Below are 17,146 nucleotides of genomic sequence, written 5' to 3' on the forward strand. Positions count from 1 at the left end.
ACCCGCCATAAAGTACCAGTGGGAAAGCCGCATCGTGTCTCTGAGCAAGCATAGAGTACAATTGTTAGAGCCATAAGCATATTTCATGTCATTTAAGATACGTAAAAAAAAGTTGAATAATTTCGAAGTAAAAAATAAAAAAAATTTGTTCAATAAAAAAAAGTGCTACTACAAACATTATTTTTCTAATAGTAACGGTCATGACTAACATATCCATACCATTCTCATTTTGAATTATGAAAACATTAAATGTCATTTTTTAATGTTTTAAGTATGTTTCATCTCATTCGAAGACATGTAAAAAAAGTTGAAAAAATGTAACATGTTAAAAAAAATAATAAAAAAAAGTAAAAAACTTCAAAAAAAAAATTCAAAAAAAGGGGGAGAGGGGGCCAAAAAGTTGGAGGGGAGGGGGTGCCCTTCGAGTTTGGGGATAGGGGACCTTTGGGGGGTTGAGGTCTCTGTGGGTTAGGGTCGTTGGTGCTTATTATCCTTGATGGTTTGTACTCATATATACCTTACTACTTGATTTGCAAGGATTTCTAAGGTTTGTTCTGAATTTCTTTATTAAAATTCTTTTCTTGCCATCTACATCTCTCTTAGTATCATCTTTTTAGTATACTATAACGTTAGACTCCATTTTATATTGACATTACTGTCCAAACAACACACGCGTATTATACAGAACATATCGGAGAGGTAAAGCTAGGTCAACTCACAATGTCATTTTATCATCATCAACCATTTTCATAGATTAATGTTGCCTCAAGTTTATAACAAATTGCCTGAGTTAACAACCCTGAGGGGTTACCTTAACTGATAATCAGTTTAACCCTTTTTTCTCCACCTTCATACAATCCAATTCGCAATGCTATCTAGCTCTGTTTTTTCCCTAGTATTTAAATAATATTGTTTGTATAGTCCAATTCGCGAATCTCTTACCCTTTTTTTTGCAAATCGCGTTAGTTTTTACACAAAATGATATAAATCCATATGCCAATCAATCAATCAGGAGTTTAGCATCCGATTCTTTAATTAGCAGGACGCCTTAATAACAAACTACTCTCGAGTTAAGGCAATTGTCCAAAATATCAGAAACCAGTCTGATAGCACATACTTCAAAGAAATGGAACAGGTGTGCACTTTTTACAATGTGCGCGTCAAACTGCACTGTATATTCATGTGTATTTCCTTGTGTAATTAGGACCTTATACATGGATACTACTCATGGCAAGGATTATAAGTTATGCCCTGGGGGGATATAAGTATTTTATTGAAATCTTTGTCGTAGAAACTTGAAAAAGGGCTCATTCGATTGGAAATTGGAGTGGCTAGTGTCCTTTTTAATAGTCGAAAGGGATTGGAGGGCAACTAGCCCCCCCCCCCGCCCATCATTCCGCCAAACACATCTAATAAAAATTTGAGATTGCTATTTTGTTAAGCGTAGTTGATTTCAAGATAGAAAATATGTTTTTGAGGAGGACACTCCCCCACAACCCGCAGGGCAAGGGTTTTAAGTTATGCCCTGGGGGCATATAAAGTTTTTATAGTAGGCGCTGTCGTAAAAACTCCAAAAAAGGCTCATTCGATTTGAAATTCAATGGTCTAGTGCCCTTTTTAATAGTCGAAAGTGATTGGAGGGCAACCAGCCCCCCCCCACGCCCATCATTTCCCCAAACACATCCAATCAAAATTTTGAGATAGCCATTTTGCTCAGCGTAGTTGATTTCCCCATAGAAAATATGTTTTTGATGAGGACACTCCCCCACAACTCACAGGGCAAGGGTTTTAAGTTATACTCTGGGGGCATATAAGGTTTTTAAAGAAGGCGTTGTCGTAGAAACTTCAAAAAAAGCTCTTTCGATTTGAAATTCAAAGGGCTAGTACGCTTTTTAATAGTCGAAAGTGATATGAGGGCAACTAACACCCCTCTCACGCCCACCTTTTTCCCAAACACATCCAATAAAAATTTTTTGACAACCATTTTATTCAACGTTGTTGACAGTTTTGGAAATTAGGTCTTTAAGGATGATAACCCCTCCCCCCACAGCCCTCAGGGCAAGGGTTGTAACTTATGTCCTGGGGCCATATAAAGTTTTTATTGAAAGCGTTATCGTAGAAACTTCAAAAGGGCTCATTCAATTGGAAATTGAAAGGCCTAGTGCCTTTTTTAATAGTTGAAAGTGATTTGTTAGCGACTAACGCCTCTCTCTTGCCCACCATTTTCCCCAACACATCGAATTAAATTTTGAGATATCCATTTTGTTCAACGTAGTTGAAAGTTCTGGAAATGAGGTCTTTTAGGATGATAAACTCCACAGAACCCTCGATGCGAGGGTTGTAGGTTTTGCCCTGGGGTATTAAAGTTTTTACTGAAAGATCTGTCATAGATATTTCAAATGGGCTTATTCAATTGGAAACTAGTAGGAGTATCTGCTTTTTCAATGATTCAGAGTAATTGTATAGCGACTAACGCGCCTCTCACGCCCACCATTTCCCCAAACGCATCCAATCAAAATTTTGAGACATCAATTTTGTTCAATGTAGTTGGAAGTTCTGGGAATTAGGTCTTTTAGGATGATAACCCCCATCAGAGCCCTCAGTGCAAGGGTTGTAACTTATGCCCTGGGGGCATATAAGGTTTATATAGAAAATTGTTGTATAAATCATAGGCAGCACGATCTCGCTGCCTAAGTAAAGAACGGGGACACTCGAGAACGAGACAAGAAACGGGGTCTAAGTAAAGAGGAGGACACTCCCCCACAACCCTCAGGGCAAGGGTTTCAAGTTATGCCCTGGGGGCATATGAGAACGATGTTGGCACAATGTGTTATATTTTAATTTTTTCCTTTAGAACAGGGCACTTCGTATAGAAGAAGTTGTCGTAGAAACTTCGAAAAGCACTCATTCAATTCGAAATTGGAGTGGCGTATGCCCTTTTTAATAGTCGAAATTGATTGGAAGGCGACAAACACCCCTTCCACGCCCACCATTTCCCCAAACACTTCCAATCAAAATTTTTAGATAGCAATTTTGTTCAGAATAGTTTATTTCCCGATAGAATTTATGTTTTTGAGGAGGGCAGTCCCCCGCAATACCCACAGCAAGGTTTGCAGTGAATGCCCCGGGGGCAAATAAGTTTTTTTTTATAGACGGCGTTATCATGAATACTTTAAAAAAGTCTCAAACAACTGGGAATTTAAAGGACTTGAGTCCTCGTTCGTAGTTAAATGTGATTAGAGGGCAGCTAACCCGCCTCTCACGCCCACCTTTTCCCCAAACACATCTAATCAAAACTTTGAGAGCCATTTTATTCAAAGTAGTTTCAAGTTCTGGAAATTAGGTCTTTGAGATGACGACCCCCCCCCCCCCCCCCACAGCCCTCAGGGCAAGGGTTGTAAATTATGCCCAGGGAGCATATAAGGTTTTTATATAACGCGTTGTCGTAGAAACTTGGAAAAGTGCTCATTCGATTGGAAATTGAAATGGCTAGTGCCCTTTTTAATAGTCAAAAGTGATTGGAAGGCAACTAAAACCCCTTCCACGCCCACCATTTCCCCAAACACATCCAATAAAGATTTTGAGATAGCCATTTTGTTCCAAGCAGTTCAAAGTTCTGGAAATTATACCTTTGAGCAGGGCACTCCCCCCACAGTCTTCAGGGCAAGGGTTATAAGTTATGCCCAGGGGGCATATATTAGGTTTTTATTGAAATATTTGTCGTAGAAACTTGAAAAAGGGTTCATTCGATTGGAAATTGAAAGGGCTAGTGCCCCTTTTAACATAATTAAAAGTCGAAAGTGATTTGAAGGCAACTAACCCCCCTCTCACGCCCATCTTTTCTCCAAACACATCCAATCGATATTTTAGATAGCCCTTTTATTCAAAGTAGTTGAAAGTTTTGGAAATTAGGTCTTTAAGGATGACAACCCCTCCCCCCACAGCCCTCAGGGCAAGGGTTGTACGTTATGCCCTGGGGGCGTATAAGGTTTTTATTGAAAGAGTAGAAACTTCAAAAGGGCTCATTCAATTGGAAATTGAGAGGGCTAGTGCCTTTTTCAATTGTTGAAAGTGATTGGAGAGCGACTAACGCTCCTCTCACGCCCACTATTTTCCCAAACACGTCCAATCAAAATTTTGAGATATCCATTTTGTTCAACGTAGTTGAAATTGAAATTGCCCTTTTTAATAGTCGAAAGTGAGTGGAGAGTAATCACTTAAAAAGGACACTTACAAATTTAATTCCCTTTCGAATCAGCTATTACACACCTCTCTATGATGCTCTGGCCTTCCCCTAGCCCATCTAGAAAAAAAAAGAAAGGGGAGACAGATCAGTGCTACCCATGCAAAAAAGTGATTTTCCTTGGTGTTCAAGGTGGAGGACTGTAATTATTCTACAAATAGTTTTCGACCATGCTGTTTCCATTGGTACATTTTTTATGTTTATCTGGTGCCATTTTCAAGGAGTTTCATGCTCTTTTTCGAAACACTACAAATCTATTTTCGCAACAAACTTTTAATTCTATGATTACCCAAAACAATAGTTATCATTTCTGATTTAGTGTCGAATGGCAATTTTTTCTCACTAGACAGTTTTTTGAACACAAGTTTTTCAACTTTTGATTACTATGGACTGTGGTTCGCTCATTACTAGGTTGCAGCTGCCGCTGCAACCATGATACTTGGAAAGCAAATGAATCCTGGCATAGGCTTTTCAAGCACTCATCTTTTCAATTTCCTACTTATTAACAAATAAACATACTCTCAGTATTTTTTTCTTCTTTTTTTAATACACAGTGTGGCGGTGGACACAGTGTGGCTTGGGCGTAGTTCCTGCCAGCTCTCTAATATTGGTCTGGCAGCTTTCCGCTGGACTCGAAAATCAATAGAGAGCGAAGCCACCAGCTTACCCAGCGCTCGAATAGTCTGGTATCATCAGCCCTTCCCCCCAGGGGCGGATCCAGGATTTTTTTTTTAGGGGGAGGGGGGGGGTAAAATAGGTTGATCCGATAAACTTGCGGTAGGAACAGGTTTAATTAACGCAATCTTGCGTTAATTAAGTACATTACACTACGTTAGGGGGCGCCCCCCCCTCCCCTGGATCCGCCACTGCTTCCCCCACCCCCTTATGGGGTATTTAGTACCATTATTATGATAATATCTTCTTTAGTCGTTCATCCATAAGGTCAGATGACCCGAACCACCTAAATTTCTCTTTCGCGATGCATAGCCTATACTGAGTGAGATCGAACCCCTTCGAAAAAAAACCATTGCAAGTCATAGATTTGACGCTTTCCAAATCTAAATGTAAATTTATTCATAACAAATTAAGCCTCGAGACAAAGCACAGGGCATTGGACATTGTGACTAAGATTTTGACATTATGAAACTTTAACAGTTATTGAATGAATTAAAACACTCCTGAAATGAAAATTATTAAACTGTTTTTTATAAGGTTATAAAGATATGCAAATACATTTGCTAAATTAAAAAAAAACATTCATATGGCTTAAAATTCAACTCAAATAACAGGAATTGTATTTTCAGAACTAAAGCCAGAGAAAAAGAAACAGATAACTGAAAATTAAGGTAAAATGTTACTTTGTCAAAATTTCAATAGGTATAGGACCTGTCATGTAGGCAAATGGTACTTATGCATAATAAATAACACAACGCTATGCACGAAAGAAGTCAAGTTTGGTTAATGATAATGAAATAAAATAAAGTAGGATGAAAATATGATAGTTTAGAAACAAATTTGGGCTATATATTTGCACATTTAGGGGTTGGGGGGCTGGGGTAAAGCATAGCATATATTAAATACGTAATCCAACCTAACCTAGGTACCCCCCCCTCCCCCCGCTAAACCCAAATAACAACAGTTTAAATATTGTAAACGCGATAAGAAATCACGCTTTGCAATCCATTATCTCTTGCAAATAAATTAAAACCCGGAAATCACTTTCACTTTCACCCGGAAATCAGGTTTTGAATGAGCAACTGCTAATCGGCCGCAATGTTGCAGTAGGTTCGTGGTGAGCAGACGATTTATGAAACTTATTAATGGAGATGGAAGGGGGGGGGGTAAATGGGAGGGCTTCTTGTAAACCTCCAGTGAAGATTTTGGAACATAATTATTACAATATTACCGTTTTATGCTTCCAAGTTTTTCCACTTAAGAAGTGGCACCAAAAGTGCTGTTTTAGTGCTATATAGCACTTACCGATGGTAGAATTGACAAAAGCTCGTAGATATGAGTAATAACTTTAAAATGAGCCATTAAACCCCTCTATAAAATGCTCTCATAGCCCACGGACTCCAGCTTTTGCACTTTAGACATGCCACCAAAAGTGTCATTTCACACTTGCAGAGGGTTGAATTTATAGGAAGAACATAGACGTGAGCGATATTAGCTATCAAATACCAGTCTACGATGTTCTGGTAGCCCGACAACCCTAACCCTTGAGAAATGGCAGACAAAATGTCAATTTTAGTGCCACGTGGCGCTTGCAGATAGCGGAACTTATAAAAAGCACGTAGATATGATGAATAGCTTTTAAAGAAGCCATTAAGTATCTCTCTATGATGTTCTGGTAACCCAATAGGGCTGGAAAAAAAGAAGAAAAAAAGTGAAGACGGATCAGTACCACCCATGCAAAAAAGTAAGTTTTCTTACTATTCTAAGCGGAGTACTTTAATTTCCCGTTAGAAGGGTCTTAACTTTACAGATTGTAATTGCACGCTTTTATTTTGATCCGATGTCATTTTAGAGGGGTTTCACCCTTTTTTCGAAATCACCAAAAATTTCATTTCAAAATAAACTTTTACTTCTAAAACGAACCAAAATAATATTTACCATTCCTAAATTTTAAAGAGTTCATAGTGAATTCTTCCAACGGACTAATGAGACTCACTAAGGGGGCTGGGTGGGGGATCATATGGTGAGGGTCCCTTGTAAATCTCCGATTAAGGGTTTTGGACCATAATTATTACAATGGTACCGTTTTATACTTCGAAGCTTTTCAACTTAAGAAGTGGCACAAAAGGTGCCATTTTTGGGGCATTTGGCACTTACGGATGGCAAAACTGATTAAAATCACGTAGATATTAGCAATAGCTTTCAAATCAACCATTAAACATCTCTCTAAGAAGTTCTGGCAGCCCACTAGCCCCTAGCTTTTCCACTTAAGACATGGCATCAATAGTGCCATTTGGCAGTTGGAGGTGGTGGAATTCATAAATAAAACGTAGATATGAGAAATAGCTTTAATGTGAGCTATTGAACATCTGTATACGATGTTTTTGTTGCCCGATAGCCCCACCCCTTGAGAAATGGCACATAATGTGCCATATGGCACTTGCAGATAGCGGAATTTATTAAAAGCACACAGATGTAAGAAACAGCTTTCTAATGAGCCATTAAGCATCTCTCTATGATGTTCTGGTAAACCGCTAGCCCTGGAAAAAAAAGGAAAAAAAAAGGGAGACAGATCAGTGCTACCCATGCAAAAAAGTACTTTTCCTTGGTGTTCAAGGTGGGGGACTGTAATTATCCTACAAAAGGTTTTTGACCATGCTGATTCCAATGGTGCACTTTTTATTTCGATTTGACACCATTTTGATTGGGTTTCAGGCTCTTTTTCGAAATCACCATAAATTTCTTTTTGCAATAAAATTTACTTCTAAGATTAACCGAAACAATAGTTGCCATTCCTGATTCAGCGTCAAATTGCAATTTTTTCTCACTAGACAGTTTTTTGAAAACACGTTTTTCAACTTTTGATTACTATGGGCTGTGGTTCGCTCTTTACTAGGTCGTAGCTGCCGCTGCAACCATGATACAGCCAGTCAAACAGGTACCCAAAACAATCCGCAGACAGTTCCTCTAGAAACTGTCTACAGGAACCGTCCGGCTCTTCTTAGCCAGGACGGCTCCTGTTTCTGTCCCTCTTAGCCAGAACCTCTTAGCCAGAACCAGTTTCTGGTATAGGTATTACGAATATTTTTGTAATTATTCTTGCCTCAGATGATGTTCCTTTCAATTTATATATATTTTTCAGTCGAAGGAATACAAAGAGAGCATCTTCGGTCACTCCTTTGGTAACCCAGTTTGAACGAACGCCGAGTGAAAAGGCGCGAACTCAAATCCTTTACGCCTACCCACAAAGAGGTAAATATTCCATTTTTCATTTTTTTCAACAATTCGCACATAATTTACATCTTTAGCCAATCAATCAGGGACGAGGGGTGTGTGGCTATTGGAGTTAATCGTGGCTATTGGGGTGTGTGAAGGAACGGAGGCTATTGGAGCCCTCCCCTCTAGATTATGAAAAAAATGGAAAATACTTTTTTTATATTTTCATTGAAAAATTCCCCCCTCGGTAGATTCTGAAAATAAATTACCCCTCCCTAGATTTTGAAAATAACCCCCCCCCAAAAAAAAAGCTCCATTTTAACAGAATGTTTTTAGACAAAATGTTTTTAGAAAAATGATTTTTCGATTTTTTTTTTTGAAAGAATGATTTTAGAATATTAGATTTTAGAATAGATTTTAGAATACGTTATTGAAAAAGAGAAACAAAAATTAAATACTATAGCAGCTTGGTATATAAGCACAAAGATGAACAAATAACATAAATACCAAATGATATGAGAAAGAAAACGACAGAATTTTTTAATTTTTAATTTTAATTTTTATAAAATATAATTTTTGATAATTTTAATTTCATTGGACATACAGTGTCAAGGTAAGGGACAAAATAAAATTGAGTAAAAATTCTCCATTCTTATTAGTACGCTGAAAGTTAAATAGTTACAAAGAAGAATAAAATTAACATTTCTATAATAATGAAAATATTAATAATAAATAGAGAAATATAATGAATCAATATGAATAATAATAGTAAGAGATGAAGAGAGAATCCTGTTATATAAATAGTAATAACATAATAGTATATTTAAGTAATACTAACATTTATTTATGAGTCACTATACAAATACTTAGGAAAAATACCGTAATTATTAAACAACATTTTCACAAGTGACTCTTGTGATAGTAATAATAAAAACAAAATAATTATTATAATAATTATAATACTATAATAATTATAGATATAACACAATTAATACAATCCCATGTTTCACCATCCGTTATTTAGCTCCAAAATTTTGGAATATTATCCCGCCTGGTATTCGGGGGCCATTAAAAACATAAGAAAAACATAATAGTAATAGTTAATAATAAAACAAACCCATTGATTTGTTTAAAAATAGATCAAAGAATTAATAGAATAACATAAGAATTTTTGGAGAGCCTACTTTTTTAAATACAGTAAATATATGAGGGTCTGACTGTGATAATTAAAAAGCCGTTATGTGTTTCTTTTTCAGAAAACTTTTGCATTTCATGCCCTAATGATTATAGCAGTCTGTAATTTTCCTATCTGTTGGGGGTTCCACCCTTTTTTCTTTTCTTTTTCTTTTCAGGTAAATGACCTGTTTTCCTTTTCTTAATTACATTTGTTTGGATTTGCCTATAATATAATTTTCAATTAGAAGTCATATTTCTGTTATATTATATTACTAAATTATATTTCTGTCTACCTGAACTTGGTCACTGATAGTTAGTAACTAAAAAAAACAAGTTTTTTAACTGAAAGTAAGGAGCGACATTAAAACTTAAAACGAACAGAAATTATTCCGTATATGAAAGGGGTTGTCCCCACCTCAACGCCTCGCTCTTTACGCTAAAGTTTTTTATTGTTTAAAAAAATAAATTTGTGAAACAAAGTCAAACTTAAGCGTAAAGAGCGAGGCGTTGAGGAGGGGACAGCCCCTTTCATAAACGGAATAATTTCTGTTTGTTTTAAGTTTTAATGTCACTCCTTACTTTCAGTTAAAACAGCTTGTTTTTTTTAGTTAATTTCTAGCCACTCTTAAATTAACGCAACTCTGGCTTTGATTCACCACCTTTGACCAATCAGAACGAACTCTGCCATTCAATTTTCCTTTTTTTGGCTATACTGCCTACTCGAAATTTTGTTCTGATAATGTTTATGAAATAATTTGCGTGGCACAGATATATATTCGTATGTTTTCCCAGCATAAAATAGGGAGTTCACTCCCTAATCAATACCTCGCTCTTTACGCTAAAGTTCGAATCACAAACCCCTAAATCACACCGGCCGGTCAATTAGAATAGATAGCTAATTTGAAGTACTAAAAAACTGTAGAGTAAAGAGTGTGGTATTGACTAGGGGGCGAACCCCCTCATATACTTAATACTTTCTGTCCGTTTTAAATTTTAATGTTGCTTCTTACTTTCTGTTGAAAAAAAACTTGTTTTTTTATTTAATTTCTGATCGTTTTTTAAATAATGCTGGGAAATATCCCTTTCCCCAAGGAAATATCCTCCATGGAAAGATCCTTCCCAATAGCCCCGACTCCGGCCCCGAACCCCCCCAAGAAAAATATTACTACCGAAAACGCCGGTATACTTCCCAATAACCAAGACTATATGTAAACAATGGGCCAAGTTTATAAATTGCAGCCCTTCCCCCGGGAACAGTAGGGGATTAAGTCATCCTCAAAGACATATTAATTAGATTTTTGACTATGCTGAACAAAATGACTATTTAAAAATTTTGATTGGGTGACTTAGGGGAAAAAATGAGCGTGGGAGGGGGCCAAGTTGCCCTCCAATTTTTTGGTTCGCTTAAAAAGGGCACTAGAACTTTTAATTTCCGTTAGAATGAGCCCTCTCACGATATTCTAGGACTACTGGATCGATACGATCACCCCTGAAAAAAAAATCCACATTTTTGCAGATAAGAGCTTGAAACCTCTATAGTAGGGTTCTCTGATACGCTGAATCTGATGGTGTGATTTTCATTAGAGTTCTATGGCTTTTAAATGTTGTTTCCCCCTTTTTCCGAAAATAATGCAAATTTTCTCAGGCGCGTAACTTTTTGATGGGTAAGACAAAACTTAATGAAACTTATATATTTGAAATCAGCATAAAAATCTGATTCTTTTCGTGTAGATTCTTTATTAGATCAAAAATTCATTTTTTTCGAGTTTTGGTTTTTATTGTAGCAGTTCGCTCCTTACTTACAGTTCGTTACCACGAACTGTTTGATAATATTCAAAAAGAGTTTGATTTTCAAGCTCTTTTTATAGGATTGGCCAGGGTCAATCTAGAGTCCTTCCCTACACAAAGTTCGTTGTTCAGAATTAGTTAATAAGATTTCAGAAGATACTTGCCACCTCCTTCAAGATTTGTTTGACGCGCCCCCTGGAAAAACAATGGGACCCCCCACCTCCCAAGGATTTTTTTCACTCTTGGTTCAGTCGCAGAAACAGAAGAAATTTTAGCTCCTGATTTCAAAATTGTTTTTTGGTATTAAAGATGCTTAAAAATGCTTTCTTGATGATTTTATTTTTTGAATCTTCCCATTTACAAGGACATTTTCCCTTACTTTTCCCTTTCAACCTCCCTTACATTTACAAGGAGCTGCTTCTTGATAAGAGTAAAAATACCACAAGAACACTTTTTAGGCTTTCCATTCTTCTGTAAAATCTATGCTGTGTAACATACTGTCTTATGGTTTGCCGCAGCTGAGTGCACTTTGTTCGGACCCAGCCGGTGATGGATCAAAACCGGATCAACAGTGGTTAAAATCCAATCTCCAGGCATTTTCTATTTCAATTTCAAAACAATTTATGATTCTTTTTGAAAATGAGCTCCAGACCAAAAAGTTGTGAAATAGCCTATATTAACTCTATCTGTAACTCTATCATATCATCATCCGTTATTTAGCTCTGAAATTTTGGAATATTATCCTGAACAGTTATAAGCAGCGAACAGTTTCATTTAAGTGCAGCATGCACGTGACGTCAGCTATCCAAGCATCGCAGTCATTGTGACACCGTCGGTTTCGAGTCAATGCTAAAAGTAAATGAATCAGAATCAGGTTTTGGCAATCCAGAAAACATTTTTAAAAACACATTTCCAGTGCAATATGGAAAATTGTGCAATCCAGAAAGTCGGCCAGCTTAAGCCTCTTTCTACCTTTTCTTGGTTTTGAAATTTTTTAAAGGAAAATGTGAATTTGAGGAAACTGGGCATTCGTCCCTTTCCCTAGGGTATTTGCCCCTCCCCTATATTATTTGCACAATTCAGGCAGGGCCGTAATTTGATACGGGACAGGGGAGGGGGATGGTCAAATGATCCCTCCAGACCCCAGTTTGTCCCCTTAGCTGAAAGTCTAGTTTCTTCAACTTGTCATAACTAAGATAAACCTGCACAATTCAAGCATTCAGAGAAAGAACTCAGTTTTCTTTATTATATCTTAGCCTTTATGTTACTATACGGCTCACTTTTCATTTTTCACTGTCATTTTCACTAGATTTCGGAAGATTGGCTCTAACTTTGTAACCCCCCCCCCCAAAGGATTTTGACACCACTGAATACATGATTGTGCACATTATAGATCTGCACAATTTAGTAGGCCTACTCATTACTCTCTGCCTGATTGAAGGATGATGCTTGTGTTTTTAGTTTTATGTTATTCAACTTGATAGACAATTTTCAACAGATTTGCTTTACCCCACATAAATATTGTAGAAATAATTGGTATTATTTATTTATCTTTATTTATAGTTACAGAAGCAAATAAGAGCAGTATTTATTTGGAAAGATGCCAAAACCCTATGGCAAATTATGCAGCCGTAGCCAGAAGCTCCAACAGTGGGTCGATACCGAGCTCAAGCTCGGAAAATAAAACCAGCTTAGAAGAGATACAAGACTCAAAGTAAGAACGAACATCCTTAACCTTACCTTTTATACTCAGTATATCTAGCATATCTATTAAGTTGAAACTCGTATTCAATTTGACATTCAACTTATAAATTAGAAGAATAGGCGCTACTATAGAGGATTTTATGAAGAATTGCAATTAAATAACTCAAACGACTCATAATTAAACTGCTTTCGATACCTAAGAGTTCGATGTTCAAACAGAATATTCCTGCAAAGAAAAGTCGATTAAACAAGATTAACGGAGGGAAGCACTACCACGAAAATGATAGCAAAGTTAATTGTTAAGACAGACTCTGTCTCACGGCTTGAGGTCAACTACGTTTGAGTATTGAGGTCAACTTGACGTTTGGCGACACTTGGCATGGTGTTGAGTTTTTCTTGGTGACATTTTCCCATTCTTATAGCGCCAGTTCCCATTCTTATAAATTACCCATAAATATAAGTTACCCATTCTTATAAATTACCCATACTCTTTGCATGGTACATCATGATATGTAAATCGTATTGAAACGCTAATCCCTTACCAGGTATGTTATTATCGGATGTCGATTAAAAATTGATGAAAACTGACAATTTTATTTATCACGTAGAATTATCCACTTTTTTTCGTTGTCAATTTTTTTCTTCGTTTTGCCATGCTTAGCAAGTGTTGTCTTGGGAATTATTTATGTGAAACATGCCTTGGGGCTAGGCTTAGGGTCCCTAAATTCTTGCTTTAATAAATAAATATATATCATAGAAAGATGGCAAAGTCAGTATGATACAACACTATTAGGTTTGATACAACATTTATTAGGTTTGGATCAACACCGGAGGACGAAATCTTGAAAAAGATGTTGAAAAAGTTTTCAAACTGAAAAATCGGAGGCAAATAATTCTATGTTCTGAACATAGAGTATTATCGTTCGTAAGTTATAGGTCGTAAAATTCCTTTCTCAATATAAAAAGATATTAAATAAAGTTGTTGGACCATCGTTGAAACAGCTTTTTATTATTAGGGTGTACAATCCCTGTGAAAAAGAGAATAATCAATCATCACTATCCTTAAATCGGTATTTATTGATGCTTTTGAGCGCAGGTACTAATGCAGTAATCGAAGTTGAATCGGATTGATTCAACTTGGATTGATTGAATCGGATCGATTGAATCGGACAACGAAGTTGATTCGGATTATGTCATTTCTGAGCATATATTTTGAATTTCGTAATCTTTTGTTGGCTATCGTTTCTTCTGTCTCAGATTTAACTTCGGTCGTTACACTTATTAATGACCTATTGTTTTTTTTTTCGATGTACTGCACTTCTAAGCCTAATACGCATGCCCAGACGCAGACTCTGTTTAGGGGGAGGTGTAACTTCAAAACCATGCGGGTTATTTGCTAATTATTGCAAAATATAGTAATTGTAGACAAAACTGTAAACATGATGATATTGTGGAACTGAAGTGCCACCCCCATGTAATTTTCAATGTACTTCACTTCTAAGCCTAATACGCATGCCCAGACGCAGACTCTGTTTAGGCGGGAGGTGCAACTTCAAAACCATGCAGATTATTAGCTAATTATTGCAAAACATAATAATTTAGACAAAACTGTAAACATGATGATGTTTTGGAACTGAAGTGCCACCCCCATGTAATTGCCTGCTAAAAGGAATCCCTTTTAAAAGTTTTATTACCATCTAGAATTGGACAATTCCCTCGATCCTTTGTGAAGTACACTTTACTCTACCGGATATAATTATCCGATAGGCGATTCAATATCCGATTTATATTTAGCCCTAGCGGGGTGATTATTTACCTCAACAAGCTTTGCTTCAAATTTTGTTTTTATTAATCAACACCTTCTTCTTAAAAAAAAGTAAGCCGTTTTGCCTTCGCTTGGTTACATTACAGGGTTTTATAAATCTTTTGAATCATCATTTGAACTCACTCAAATATTGACTTGATGGGATAGCCTATTGGCGGAGACAGTTCCCAATGAATTTTTAGCTTCGAACAAAGCCGTTTTTCAAGTTGGCTGCTTTTTTTTCTCATTCATTTTCTTCTCCGTGTGATTCGAACAAGGTGTCTAAGTGCAGGCACTTGCGCATATAGGAGAGGGAAACTTCGGGCTCTTGTTTATAGAGTTGCTCGGAAGGAGTTGAGTGCATATGCTTGCGGAAAACGGTCATTAATAGTATATTAATGTCTTATAATGGTATATTAATTGTATAATGTATATTAAAAATATTATTAGTATTATTAAAAAGTATATTAATAAAAAAAGTATATTATTAAAAATTTATATTAATAAAAGTAATATTAGTATATTAAAAAGTATATTAATAGTATATAATGGTCATTAATAGTAATATTAATAGTATATCAGCCATTTCTGAGGCTAATAGGGAAATTTCGGCTGAGGGGCTAAAAACTAAAATCTATCACCAACTACTTATTTTATTAGAAAAATATTTTTATTCCAAGATTTACCCACTTCATTTTCAAGGGTCACTTTCTTCTTTGAGACATTGGGCCGCCATTGGGAACAATTTTACGTACTTGGCACATTTCTATATAGTTTTTCTTGAAAATTTCACTCAAGCAATATTCTGTGTAATCATTGTTTCTAGAGCCGCTTTTTAGATTATGTCTTGCCCTTTGGCCCATGGGAGAAAATCTTTTGAAGGACTCATTGGTGCATTTTAGTAAATTCAAAAAATATACTACTTACGGTGGAAGCAGGAGACTTAAACACATTCTAAGACCCCACTGGCTATACATGACATATGAAACTGAGAGAGGAAAGGAAATAATAAATGAAAAATAAAATTTAAAAGTTGAGAAAACGAGGATTTTGTTAACCAGTGGCAAAAAATCCTCGTTTTCTCACCTTTTTTAATTTTATTTTTCATTTATTATTTCCCTTGCTCTCTTACTTTCATAAGCAGGAGACTTAAAAAAAATTCTCTCGAGCATGCTCTTATGCAAAGATTTATATAAGATAAATCTAAACTATAGCCAACGACTAGAGACCTGGAGCCGGGCTCCGATCTTTAGCAATCGGTTTACAGGATAGCACTATACAATAACCTCATTAAAGATGATCATGCATAAACCTTTATAAAGGCATATGGAACCTTTCTTTTTAAAGTCTCCAATACCAAAAATTTAATATCTAATAGCTCCAACTCCCTTACCAGTAAATTGGGAGTGTTTCGTTCTCACACATGTATTAACTGAATAGGTTAAGTTCATAAGTTAAGTTCATAAGTTTATTAATCCACATTCATAAACAAATAAATAAATTAAACAACACTTTCGCACTGGAGAAAACCTATGATGGTTTGCGATCGCGCGAAACTCCACGTAACTACTTACCTAATAACTAAACTATTTAATTAAAACTATTATAAATAAACCAAAAATAGATAAACTACATCCTATATATATATATATATATATATATATATATATATATATATATATATATATATATATATATATATATATATATATATATATATATATATTAATAATAATAATAATAAAAAAAATAATAATAATAAAAAATAGAAAAAAATATAGAAAAATAAATAGAGACCCGAAACTGAATAACCGGTTTTGTCTGCATCAAAAACCTTAAAAATCTTTACTGGTGGCAAGAAAAAAAGGGCAAGGAACTCACAAAAACACATGCTGTCTGTAGTCTTTTGAAAGTAACATATTTTTGGTCCACTTTTACTTCTGTGAAAATTCCCATAATCAGGCATTCATATTCTTTTATTGAGTTAAACTGTATAGTTTGTTATTCCTTTTAGGTCTATAAAGTCTTTAGAACTAGCAGCATCTGGGCTATTACCTGGCCAAACTCAGTTTCATGAGTGGTTAGGCACAGTGAAAAGGATGAAACCAGTTGATTCTATTGCGAATCAGGATCGAGAGAGATGGCAACACTGTTCTAGCTCGTTCTACGGCCAAGTAGAACAAGATAAGGAACTGAATGGAAGCGTAAGTAATTTTGGAATTTTTGATTATATCAAGAAATTTCAAACGTATATAATAAAACCCGAATGTAGGTAGGGGGGGGGGGGTTCATTCCAAAAATTACTTCAAAGGATCTTCCTACCTAAAAATTAGGATATTTCTTCCCTGAAAGGCATGGCCTTAGTGCATGTGTCGACAAAACATAGAAAAATACAATAAGCAAATAGACCGAAAAGATTATTTTTCGGCAAAAAAAAAACGAAATTGTTTGGCTGATTCTCTCTTAAAAGCTATAGCCTAGGCGTGGCTATCTATAGGCTACAAATAAATGAATAAGATAAGAAGTATGAATGGAAAACA

At 35.9% G+C, this 17,146-nt stretch overlaps 2 protein-coding genes across 4 annotated transcripts in view; one reads left to right on the top strand and one right to left on the bottom strand.

The window, feature by feature from the left end:
* The window catches only part of LOC148941659 (protocadherin gamma-B2-like), a 283,199-nt gene that overhangs the window by 257,230 nt on the left and 8,823 nt on the right, over window positions 1–17,146 (top strand). For all 3 annotated transcript variants that reach the window (XM_089104431.1, XM_089104433.1, XM_089104432.1), the window contains exons 16-18: window positions 8,061–8,170; window positions 12,662–12,812; window positions 16,621–16,810. In XM_089104431.1, the coding sequence (XP_088960557.1) occupies window positions 8,061–8,170; window positions 12,662–12,812; window positions 16,621–16,810 (451 nt within the window). The remainder of the gene's footprint in view (window positions 1–8,060; window positions 8,171–12,661; window positions 12,813–16,620; window positions 16,811–17,146) is intronic.
* The window catches only part of LOC148941663 (uncharacterized), a 221,190-nt gene continuing 215,148 nt past the window's right edge, over window positions 11,105–17,146 (bottom strand). The window contains exon 20 of the mRNA XM_089104430.1: window positions 11,105–11,947. Within this exon, the coding sequence (XP_088960556.1) occupies window positions 11,917–11,947 (31 nt within the window). The 3' untranslated portion in view covers window positions 11,105–11,916. The remainder of the gene's footprint in view (window positions 11,948–17,146) is intronic.

This window comes from Artemia sp. Qi Xiang Cuo, chromosome 18, assembly GCF_049724085.1.
Source record: "Artemia sp. Qi Xiang Cuo chromosome 18, ASM4972408v1, whole genome shotgun sequence".
Taxonomy (NCBI): domain Eukaryota; kingdom Metazoa; phylum Arthropoda; class Branchiopoda; order Anostraca; family Artemiidae; genus Artemia; species Artemia sp. Qi Xiang Cuo.